Source organism: Penaeus chinensis, chromosome 13, assembly GCF_019202785.1.
Source record: "Penaeus chinensis breed Huanghai No. 1 chromosome 13, ASM1920278v2, whole genome shotgun sequence".
NCBI lineage: Eukaryota > Metazoa > Arthropoda > Malacostraca > Decapoda > Penaeidae > Penaeus > Penaeus chinensis.
In genome coordinates this window covers 22,569,941-22,582,440 of record NC_061831.1, presented here as the reverse complement: position 1 = coordinate 22,582,440, position 12,500 = coordinate 22,569,941, and the positions used below count along the sequence as shown (strand labels likewise).

Below are 12,500 nucleotides of genomic sequence, written 5' to 3'. Positions count from 1 at the left end.
TTTTATTCAAATTTTCTTCCTGTGAATTTTCTTCTGGTTTCCTTATCATCACTTTGTTTTCGTTTTCCTTTGCTGTTTTTGTTTTGTTTTATCATTTTTCAACGTTATTGTGTATTGTTTATTTTTCATTTTAATCTAACATTGCTGTCTCGTTTTGTTATTATCACTATTACTTTCCACTATTCAGTACTGACTTTGATCGCATCTATTTAAATGATTTTCGTCCTCGTCAATGATACTATTCGTCTTTTCCCATTCCCATTCATTTTTTTTTATTTCTAAGTCGTTTTCTCATTCCACTCTCTATTCCTTGTTTCGATCTCCGTTTGCGACCGTTCCTCCTTCGCTCCTTCGTCTTATTTTCGTTTCGTTGATGGGTCTGCAATGAGCGCTGTCGGCGAGAGGGCAGAGGCCGTCGGGGCGAGAGAGTGTTAAGCCGCTGTCATTCAAAGTACTGATTACCCCCCCTCCCCCCCCTTCGCCCTCGCTGATTTTGTAATTAGTGAAGTGCAGCGCGTCCGGGTGAATGAGTGTCGCCAGTAATTAGTAGTAATTAGTAATGGCAATTAAAGTGCGTGAGCTGCGATTACGACCCTGATGACAATATAATTCATCAGATTAAATCTAACTCTCTCTCTCTCTCTCTCTCTCTTTCTCTCTCTCTCTCTCTCTCTCTCTATATATATATATATATATATATATATAAGTATCTAATATCAATTCTTTATTTACCGATTTACCTCCTCTCACTTTTTTTTCAAAATCTACCTCCCTCTACCTCCTCCTTCTCTCCCCCCTCCTCCTCCTCCTCTTCTCACACTTACCCGAAACCGAAATGCTGTCACGATAAAGAGAGTAAGGAAAACCCCCATCTCGCTACCGCCCCTCGGATGAGCCTCCAACCCGCGAGAGGCTGTGTCTCTCGAGCTGCTGTGTTAGAAAGAGTCCCGGGCGTGCCGTAAAGGGTGCTGCAACGACTGTCTGTGTCTGTGGAAGTTTGCGTTATATTTTATGGTCACGAAGCGACATTTGTTGAAGTCGGATTTTTTAATTAGGAAATCATTATCTAGGGAGAGGGGGAAAAAAGGGACAGGGAAAGGGAGGGAAAGTTGTTTTAGGTGTGTCGTAAAGATAAGTTGCTTTTTTTTCTGTTTCATTTTAGAAAGGCTTATTTCATATATATGTTTATTTCAAGACGTGCTTTACCCTTAGACGAGCTATAGACTGCCCCATGTGTATATGATGTGCTATTTTTCTTTTTTTTTTATTCTTATTGTTATTATTATAGTTTTTTTTTTTTCCTTTACCAGACGTTTAATGTTCCCAGCTTGACACGTTCCCTTTGACATGTAGCTTCTATGTATATGTTTTCTCTATAGACAGGCTGCCTAAGACGTTCCTTTGACGTATGTGCTACTGATTCTGTGTGCCCCCCCCCCCTCCCTAAGACAATATTTAGGCTGTGTGTTTTCTCTTCGGTGTACTTGTATTAAGCTTGAAAGTTAATTGCTATTTTAAATGTCCTCCCTTCGCCGAATGACAGCAAGACTGACATACAATCAAGACAGTGTTTCTGACAAGAAGTGGTCAATAACTGATAGAGAGATAAATAAAATAGACAAAAGAGAGGGGAAAATAAAAACAAATGACCGAGCTTTTTCCTGACAGTCAACCTAAGAGATTTTTTTTTCCGTAACAAGCTTATCAAAGCAATAATATATAGATGAAAAGACCAGTAGATAAGAGAGGCGGAACAAGGCTGAGACATATGACCTGAATAATTCCTACAAGACATTTAGCCCATGACATGTTTTCTTTCCTTTTTTTCTCTTGGCGACATGTTAAGGACAGTGTGACGCAACGTGCCCGTGTCAACTACCATATTCATGACAGAATGATACGTGGACACATATTCCTTATTGAGCATTTCTTGGGACAATTTCATTTTTTGTTGCTGTTTTTACTTATGTTTTTTTTTTTTTTTTTCGCTATGCTAATGCCGCATTCTGTAAACATGAGGTTGTTCTGTATGCATAAGATTTGTTATACGTGTGTTTCTGTCGTGTTGTTGAAGAGTTTAATGAGATTTCACACCTGATTAACCCTCTCTCCTGTCACCCTTTTGAAACAGAGAGTTTAACGAACACTAACAAAGCGAACGACAGTCAACGAATGCATAATACGGAAATTCTGCTGTCAATAAAAGAGAACAAACAAACCAATAAACCAAAAGCGAAAAGCAAAAACAAAAATAAACAGTTGGTGCTACTCATGTGCTATGTACTGTACCCTAGTGCAATATAGGGTGCCCGACTCTGTATAGTAATATATGGTACGCTCAGCCAGTGGTGCTCGGCCAGTGAGAGACGAAAGGAAATAACAAAATACGAAACAAAAAAACAAAAAAACAAATAGAGAAGGAACTCAGTGCTCCTGTATACGAGCCCAAACGCATATGTATACTCGTACAGGAAGTGTTCATGTATATCCTGTATACCTAGCCTAAGATTTATACAAAGAACCGTACTCTGAGACAGAAAATAACAAAACAAAAAAAAGATAGAGAGAAAAAAAAATAAAAAAAAGGATTACCTAAATACATAATAACAATTTAAAAAACAACAACAAACGAACGACAGTAACGTTTTATTTTAAGTCTCGTAACACTCGAAAGGTGTGAGGCCAAACTGACCCCGTCGCCGCCATGTATGGAATGCAAGAGTATGTTCATCCCCCACCGGAAATGCAATATTTCCCCTTCAAGCGGGAACATGAGGTAAGCTAATGTTTCTATGGTATTATGATTATTGGTATCCATCGGTGTATGCGAGAATGGACTCTAGTGACCCTATCGCTGAGTCGCATTTTCCTGTGCTCTCTGCATGGGAAAGTAACCTTGTTTTCAAATGGTGTCTGAGAATGTCAGGTGAGACTCATGCTCCTTTGTCTGTACCGCTGGAAAGTAAGCTATTCAAGAGAAGTGTCTTTGGATTTAGAAGAAAAAAAATGATAATAAAAACTAAAAAAAAAGAACCCGCACTTTGATGTGACAACACCTTGAAGACAGCCTGACCTTTATGGCTGGAGTGAAGGGTGTATTATTATTTTAAATTTGCTTTTGTTTTTGTGTTTTTTTTCTCCCCCCACTCACCTTCCACTCCCCCCCACCCTTCTCTCTTTTTTTGACTCCACTAACCATTTTCTAATTTGATTTCTCTTGTCCATAAAAGGTCTCATAGTTTCACTCAGTCCAGGATAGTTGGACGGAAAGTGTGTATAGGAAAAATAAGCAGAAGAATTAGAAAGTCGAAGAAGACTGATAGGCATATTTCTTCTTCTTCTTCTTCTTCTTCTTCTTCTTCTTCTTATAAATGTGCTTTTATGCTTGGACAATGGTCGGAACGCTTCAAGTTCAGTGCTTGGAGTCGAAAGTTCTTCCTAACTGTTAAGCCTTTCTGGAGGCGTGTCTGAGCTGCTGCCAGATCCCTTGGCCGCTCGTTCATGCACCGTCCTAATACATGCAGAGTGCTGTGTCATGCATTCTGGTCCTGATTTAGGCTTCTTGTGACAAAAGCTGCATGATGCCGTTACGTTCTTCGGGTAAATAAAAGGCTCTAAAATGTAGTCCGCTTTAGTTCAAATATCGTAACTTCGTTGGTTAAACTCCCCTCTATATGCCTTTAGTATCCTCTATATCTGTGTGTCTGTTCGTGTTTGTAAAAATGTCGTTGTAAATGTTTTTTTTTATCGGTTTAGTCATTAGAATGTGTGGATGTTGGCCGTGTTTTATTTTCTATGTGAACCACTTTTTAAAATTCTTCTCATTTTCCTTGTTCCTTATTAGTTCATCGCCGATAATGACGGTCTTGGCACTTCTTCATATTTGTAACGATAAGTGTTTGCATATCTGCGCTTCCTTACCTGTGTGTGGAGTTTTTTTTTCAGATAAGTGTCTCGTTATAAACCAGTTTCTCGGGAATTTAGACCTAAAGCGCCTTTTCTACGTTAACGCCTTTGAGTGCATCTTTATATACAGTTTATGAATATGTAAATATTAATGTATGTTTGTATGGATGGGTGTGCGGATGTATCTACGTACGTAAGTATATGTATTTGTATATGTTTGTGTACATGCATATACAGAGTTCGCTATCGTTTTGCCTGTCTGTTTTCCTCCGCCCTCTCTCTCCCTTCCTCTCTATCTCTCTATCTCTCTCCATCTCCATCTCTCTCTCTCTCTCTCTCTCTCTCTCTCTCTCTCTCTCTCTCTCTCTCTCTCTCTCTCTCTCTCTCTCTCTCTCTCTCTCTCTCCGACAAAGTTATTCATGAATCGGTCACCAGATGTTAGAGCATCACACACCTGTTTCCCTAAAATGTTGAATAAAGTTTTTGCCCTTGATTATGTTCAATGATTGAGGATTATCAGAAATATCATGAGATCATTTGCATATAATTGCATTTTTTCGACCCACAAATTGGCCGAGTTAATAGATTCGAGAGTGATAAGACACCGGCCACCAGCGCGCCCCTCTGGCCCGCCGACGCCTCGACGTCTCTATTTGCGGCCAGGGGGCGTGAGGGACTCTATGGCAGCACAGAGGGCATGTATGTGTGTTTATGTGTATATATTATATATATACAAGTATATATATAATATATTTACATATATATATGTATATATGAATATATACAAGAAAATGTATAATATATATATACATATGTATATATGAATATATGCAAGTATACATGTATATTTGTATATATAAATATATATATATATCCCACATCTTCCTAGGCGAGAGTACTTTTTAATCAACGCGGTGAAGCCTTTTCGCCGAGAGAAATACTAATCGGACCTCGTTTTTGCGGCGCTGACCAACACCATTCATATTTGCATTAAAATTGGCGAGTCTCCGCGAGCGCCGGGGAGGCGAGCGGGTCCCGTGCGAAACAGCGCTCAAATTTCGGGCTAATTGTTGTTTTCCGTCGAGGGTGAATTGGCTCGCATACCGCCCTCGCAGATAATCGGGTTTCGCCCCAGCGAATTTCAAACGCCCGGTGCAACGTAGTAACAGCTACGCGGGAGGATATCGTTTCTTAATAGAAATACAATTCGCTTTATGTCTATATTTTCCCGTATCACGGTAAATGAGTTTTATCGGCGTGAAATGCTGGCGCCGGGCGATAGAGTCGGCGGCGAGGGACGGCAGGAGCGATCATCGAGTGCTGAGGCGCGAGGTTGCCGGAACCCCTGAAAGTGAAGGCAAAGGACGAGGTTTTAGGTCGCGAAGTAGGCTTCCTTTTGGGGTCTTTCGATCTGCTTCCTTCAAAATGACTTTTTGAGACGCTGTAAACTATTCTAACGGCGACTCGGAAGAAAAGAAACTCAGGCTTCATTACCCAGGGAGTAAAGCGCGCGTCTGAGGTGGTCAATGATGTGCTTGGAAGTGCTTGCGGAAGTGCATCTGCCGCACGAACGCCGCCGACGAGGATGGCTGCGTCGAGCGGAGGTCCCTGCCGCAGGTCCTGGCCGTTACTGCTACAAGGGCGAGCGAGCATTCCGACGCGGCTCTCTCATTACAAGGCGCAGTCACCAGCTCGCTTGCACGCACATTTGCGGTGTCGTCAGGGGAGAAGAGGGTTTTGAAAAGGGGGAGGAGGAAGCTCCGGGGAGCGATATATGGCCTTCGGGGAGAGCGGGGTGCTTGCTGGGGAGTGGAGGAGCTGAGGGAACCCTACAGGGAAATTATAGGATGAGTGGCTCGTTTTAGAACTAACAAGTGCTTCGAAGTATCGGCGACCGCGGGGGAGAAGGGGGGAGGGAGGGGTGTAGGGACTGCATGGAAGGAGGCGGTGGTTACTGGGCGTGGTTGCAGGTCCAAGGGGTTTCAGGCATTGGGGATGTGGTAGGGCCAGAGGCGTTCAGGGTTTGAGGAGGGGGTAATACTAGGTCCGGGGGATTCAAAGGTTGAGGAGGGGTGATAGCAGGTTCAGGGGGTTTCAGGGGCTGAGGAGGGGGTGATAGCAGGTCCAGGGGGTGACGGTGGACAGCCACGGCGGTTAGATTAATGAGGTTTCATTTCACAGGTAACGTTACACCTGTCCACCATGAGCGTAATGCCATCATACATTCTGCCTGACACCACCTCTGCCCTCCTCACGTTGTTGTCACTCAGTCGCTCCGCCTCTTTCTTCCCGCAATTGTCTCCAATAACTCTAATTATTGTTATTTATTAAGTCGTTTACACGTGCCTTTTTCACCCGCTGTACTCCAAACCATAGAGCTTAATGGCCATTCTGAAGCAGGTTATTTCGTTGTTTGCTGTTTGTTCAGGAGATTGTAAGGGGACTGTTACCACTCCCGCTTGTTCACGACGCCACAAACGACAATTGTTACTTTTATTGTTCTGCCGATACTAATGTTATTGTGCATGTTACTACTTCCACTACAGCTTTCACTGATGTTTTTTCTTTTTCTTTTTTTCTTGTAACTATCGCAAAGTTATTGCCGATCCCCATTACAAATCTGTTAGCATTTCTCTTCTTACTACTGTTCTACTACTAGTAATACTATTACTACTACTACTACTGTTCTACTACTAGTAATACTATTACTACTACTACTACTACTACCACTATTACTACAACTCCTACTGATACATTTACTATTACTACTACTGCTGTTGCTACTACTACTACATTTACTATTACCACAGCAACTACTACCACAACTACAGTTACTACAATGACTACTAACGCGATTCTCAAACAAACACCTCTTCGCCTCCGCCACAGAGTGTGGTTGCCGGCGACTGAAGCCCAGCCTCAGTGCCACCGCCATTCATGTGAGGAACGGCTGTCATAAACCCGTAATCAGTGATCTGCGGGCGAAGCTGTGATCTCAGGTGTCGCTCTCGAGTCCCAGGTGGAGAATCGTGAGGGAGGTGTGGATCTCGGAAGGAAATTCCTCCCCAGCTTTGTTTCCCCCCCTTTGATGTTTGTCTTGGAAGAGAGAGAGGCTGAGGTCTATGGGCTTTGTGGAACGAGGTATGGGTGCGAGAGCCTGTCGTCACCTTCTTCGCGGGAATAAGGATACTTGCCGCTCACTTTGGCGCTCTTATTTAGCCGCATTCCCTCGAGCCCTTTGCAGCGGCAGGTGGAATGCGCTGTAAGGTCGGCCGGAGCCTCCTTCAATCAGTAATCATCAGCCTTGCTAACGCGAGCGACGAGCCCGGCAGCCTCTTGCCCCGGAGTCTTTCAGATATTATGAAGCAGTAAGACATGCCGGTTGCGACGCAGGCCCCTCGCCCATTCCATCACGACTGCCAAAGAGCTCATGATGGTAAACAGCGGCTGTAAAATTGCACGGCTTCAAAATAGCGAATCCTCGCCCGTGGTTTACGCACTTTCTGATATATATACATAAATATCCTGTGTATGCGTATGTGTGCGCGCGCGTTCCACTGCATTCTCCTTTCGTCTCAAAAGCTCATGCAAACGCGAACTAAAAATGACAGCTCTGGTCCGCGCTGAGCCGGAGGAGCCGAGTAAATGTCCAGGAGCTCGGGTAATGGGCTGGGTTGCGTGCAGAGCCGGCACGCCCGAAGGCTCCCGGGCAGCCGAGGTGTTACCCGACGCACATGACCGCCCTCCAAACGCCCCGTAACGTATCATTTGTAACGCTGGACGTGCCCGAGGGAGCTAGTTACACGCCCTAATAACTCCATCGGGGACTTACACGCTGTTGGCTCGCCGTGTGGCCTGTACTTTTCTTGTCACTCCAAAATGAGTGATCAACGGCTTCCTGCTTCTTAAAATGGACCGTGTAAAATGTATTATCAATTTCCGCAACGTAATTTGTTATTGGACGCGGGTCATCAACTCGATATTTCATTCGAGCATATGAAGTAATTATTCTGCGGCCGAACTGCTCTTAACTCGCGTACTCTTTTCTCTTGGCTTAAGCGCCTCGACACCTCTTGTTGCAACTTGTTTCCAACACGTTCTCGTCGCGCCTCATCGGTAATGGAGGTCCCGGATGTACGCGCGTCGTCATAATTAGACTTTAATTTCCCTTGATTATACTCGAAGCCATTCGTTGGTTTTCTGGGTAATTCCTGCATTTCAAAAATCTGTTTCTATGCTTCCAAGCCAATTATTTCGTGTACGAGGATTGTTTTAGATGGAAATGTAGCTCAAAATTTTCTCTAATTACAAGCATTCGTTTCACCCCTTCCCTTCCTTTCCATTCCATTCGTCTCTCCTACCCATCCCTATTCCCCGCTCCCTTTGTCTTCCCTCCCTCCCCTTCTTCCCTTCTGTTCCCTTTCTCCCGCCCTCCCGTCCCTCCTCCCTCTCCCCTTCTTCCCTTCTTCCCTCCGTCCCTTCGAAAGAGAATCGTTTATAATTAGATGATCATTAACATGACAAGAGTTCCCAATGCCTTCAAGGATTTATGAGGCTCCGGGCTCTCCACATACCAACATGGACATCCGCATCATGAAGGCGCTGGCCATGACGCAAACACCAAAACCACCTTAACATATAAAAAAGTAAATAAAATTGTCCACTAAGAAGGAAATTATTGTGGATGAGTTGGAGAGGCAGGGAGAAAGGGGGAGGGGGGGAGAAGGGGCGAAAAACAATGAGCTATGTGTTCTCCCTTCCTCCCTCCTTCTCCTTGTTCATCTTTCGTCCCCTCCTCCTTCCTCTTCATCCCCTCCTCTCCTCCTCCCCTCCCCTCCTCCCCTCCTGTCCTCACAGCTCGTTTAAGTCCTCAACAATTCAATTTAGGTGCTTTAGTGACAGTAATTGCAAACCGTACTAAACGACTGTAACCTGGATAGTAGGATTCGCGTCGGTTCAGCTTTGCCCGTGTGTGAGTGTGTGTATTCTGGAAATTAGAAAACATACCTCCTGTCATGGCAATCATGTGGCCATCATGAGCCACATGATGGATAAAAAAAAGGGGGGAATAAGAGGTAGGGAGAAAGGAAGAGGAGGAGGAGGAGGAGGAGGTGGTGTGTATGAGGGTATGACGGTTCATGTGGGGTCGTTATGATTGATAATGATAATAATCATAATGATAGTAATTAGGATAGCAAGAATAGTGATGGTAACAGTAATAATGATGAAAGTAACTGTAATGATGGTAATGATAATGATAATAGTAATACTAACAAGAACAATAATGGTAATGATGATACAAATAACAATAACAATGAGGATAATGATAATAACTGTACTAATGATAGCCACAATAATAACATGATTGTAATAGTAACAATGATGATGATAAAGAGGAAACGAGAAGAAAAAGACGAAGAAGAAATGAAGAATGAGGTTCTAAGAGCAGAGAGGACGAGTGCGACGAGGGGCGGCGCCCTTGGCACACTCCCGCCGCGTCAGAAGCGAAGGAGCCTGTGCCCGTCGGCCTCCGCGCGGCGTGGCAACAAATGAATGGTAATTTATATGATCTCGGAGACTTCGCCGACCGCCCGCTACTGTTCCATTGTCGGGGGAATAATCATTGTAAATTTGACACGTAATAATAATTTGTAAGCATAATCTTCATTAGCCATTAGCAAAATCCGTCATAAATTTCGCGGATGGAAGAAATTTAGATTAGCGAGGAATCCGCATCGCCGTTAAGTGAATCATCCGAGGGACTGAGGGAAAAAAGACGAAAGTGGTGAAAATGGGCGTATTCTTAAGAAAAAAAAAAGGCGGGAGCGGTTTCCTCTTGACGCCGCCGCTCTCGCCCGCAAGATGGTGTTGAGAACGCGGCCGTAATTGCACGATGGGATGTTGTGATAATTGCAAGCTGCACAATAGCCTGATCCACGCCTATATCCGGCGGGGCGGGAGCAGCGGTCCGGCCAACCCCGGGGGACGCGTTAAGGTCGAGACTCCCATGCCTTGAACAAGGGGACGACACCCATATGACACGACGACCCCGAAGTCGCTGACGATCGTGAAGCCGCGATAATAAATGTGAGAGGTGAGCGGGTCTTCGGTCGAGCCTTTGGATAATTAATTGAACTTCACAAGGCGCACACATTAGCAGTAAAATTACCTCTCTTAATGTCACTTAGCCTCAGTTCTTGTGAGAGAGAGAACGAGACATTCCAATTCATTTTTCCTCTCCGTAAATCTCCCAATCTCAAGGGGGAAGATTCTGGAAAATTTGTGACTCGAAAGTTAGCGTTCGTCGGGAGTTTTGCGCATCGCGGTTGGATTTTGTTTCTCGGTGATTTGTTGATGATTTGGCGGGAAACGAGCGACGGGTTGGGGCTGATTTTTGCCTTCTGGCGACGTCAAATCGGCAACCCAAACGATGGCATTGATAAGATCTAAAATATATATCATAATAGAATAATTAAAAAAATATATGTATATAAAAATATGCAATTCACCGTTCCAAAACAATATACGATTATGATATATCTTTCCAATACCAACATCAACTCCCGTATAAGGACTTAAGAATATAAAAAAAATGAAAAAATACAATCCCGTTTCGTCTCATTTTTTCCCAAAGCGAAGAAATGTCCGTCCGGTCTTCACATCCGAAGGCAACCCCGAGTAATATCAGGCCATACCTTACAGCCTCTTAATTCTGGGAACTTTTTCATCTCGTCTGTAATCTAGCTGATCTGAAGATTAAATGATAAAAGACCACGAGCACACTATAATCTATTTCGCCTTAGGTAATTGCCCTGTTAATTTGCAGTTTGATCGTTCAATCTCTCGAGGGCAGAATAATGTACTGGAGTCCACTTGGCCATAGCAAACAAAGTGCGAGCGGCGACGGCACACCGCTTGTTAGTTCCCTCCCAGTGCTGTCTCAGGGTGCTATTCCTCCCCCCGCCCCCGCCCTCCTCCTCCTCCTCCTCCTCCTCCTCCTCCTCCTCCTCCTCCTCCTCCTTCTTCTTCTTCTTCTTCTTCTTCTCCTCCTCCTCCTCCTCCTCCTCCTCCTCCTCCCTTCTCCTCCTCCTCCTCCTCCTCCTCCTCCTCCTCCTCCTCCTCCTCCTCATTCTTATTCTTATTCTTATTCTTTATCTTCATCTTCATCTTATTTTTATTCTTATTCTTTATCTTCATCTTCATCTTCATCTTATTCTTATTCTTATTCTTTATCCTCATCTTATTATTATTCTTTATCTTAATCTTCATCTTATTCTCCTTATCCTCCTCCTCCTCCTCCTCCTCCTCCTCCTCCTCCTCCTCCTCCTCCTCCTCCTCCTCCTCCTCCTCCTCCTCCTAAACCGCCTCCTTCTCCTCTTCTACCTCTTCCTCTTTTACCGTCTGTATCTCAAAGGTATCTTCTTTTCCCTTCCAAGTTGCACTCCAAAGCACGGTGCCCGCCTCTAGAACCTCCGCGCATTTATAAGTCCTTCCCAATATTTTCTTCCAAGGATCGACCTTCGAAAGCTACTACACAGAGACAACACACACACACATACACACACAATCAAATAAACAAACAAACAAACATAGATAAATAAGATAAAAGTCGCACCGCTAAAAAGAAAGAAAAGATAATTCCTCACTTTATACAATGCTACATAAAGGTCTTCCTCTTAGATCTTCCGCTTGGAGATCAGCATCCTCTTCTCTCGCTCAAGGATTAGCATCCATCCCACACCCTCGCTCAAGGATAACCTCTTCCCTCCCTCGTCCTCAAGGCTTAACTTCAGTCCTCTCACATGAGGTTGTTTCTTGCCTCGATCCCCGGGACGTAAGAGAGGTCGGGTGCTTTAATTGTGATGACTCGATTTATATAAATTGGTGCAGTGGAGAGAGGGAGAGAGAGAGAGAGAGAGAGAGAGAGAGAGAGAGAGAGAGAGAGAGAGAGAGAGAGAGAGAGAGAGAGAGAAAGTTAAGAATAGGAGACAAAGAGGAGAGAGAGAGAGAGAGTTAAGAGTAAGAGACAAAGAGGAGAGAGATAGATAGATAGAGAGAGATAGAGAGAGAGAGAGAAAGGGATGGAAGTGTGAAAGGGATGACTTTTTGCAACAGCTTTGTTCAGGTTTCAGACTCCGAACATTCTCTGTATATTTTTTTTGTTTTGTATATTATGCTCCAGAATTTATGACCTCAACAAATCATGAATTGTTTTATTCTCTATCAATCTATCCATCTATCTGTCTATTACCCCTTTGTGTTTATATCTCTGTACCTTTCTCTTTCTCTCGTTCACTCTCTCTCTCTTTCTCCCTCTTCCTCTCCCTCTCCCTCTCCCTCTCCCACCCTCTCTCTCTCCCCTCCTCCCTCCAACCTACCCTCCCTCCCTCCCACTCACTTCCCCAACACACCAACGCTCAACCTCGGAAAAGATATTATGGTAATCTCCACACAGCGAGAGATTGACTGACGGCCATACGGTAGCCTGCAGGTAAGCCGAAGCGGGGATTGTGTGTAGCCCCATAGCCCGGCTGAAATAATGCGCTTAGGGTGGCGTGGCTTCGGCCCTCTGCTGCCCTCCAGATCAGACCCTG

At 44.3% G+C, this 12,500-nt stretch overlaps 1 protein-coding gene across 15 annotated transcripts in view; it reads left to right on the top strand.

The window, feature by feature from the left end:
* The window catches only part of LOC125031373 (zinc finger protein 629-like), a 364,001-nt gene that overhangs the window by 204,198 nt on the left and 147,303 nt on the right, over positions 1-12,500 (top strand). For 10 of the 15 annotated variants that reach the window (XM_047622078.1, XM_047622074.1, XM_047622073.1 and 7 more), the window contains exon 2: positions 2,132-2,776. The exons of the other annotated variants lie outside the window; for them this stretch is intronic. In XM_047622078.1, coding sequence (XP_047478034.1) covers positions 2,705-2,776 — 72 coding nt within the window. In that variant the 5' untranslated portion in view covers positions 2,132-2,704. The remainder of the gene's footprint in view (positions 1-2,131; positions 2,777-12,500) is intronic. 15 annotated transcript variants of the gene reach the window in all.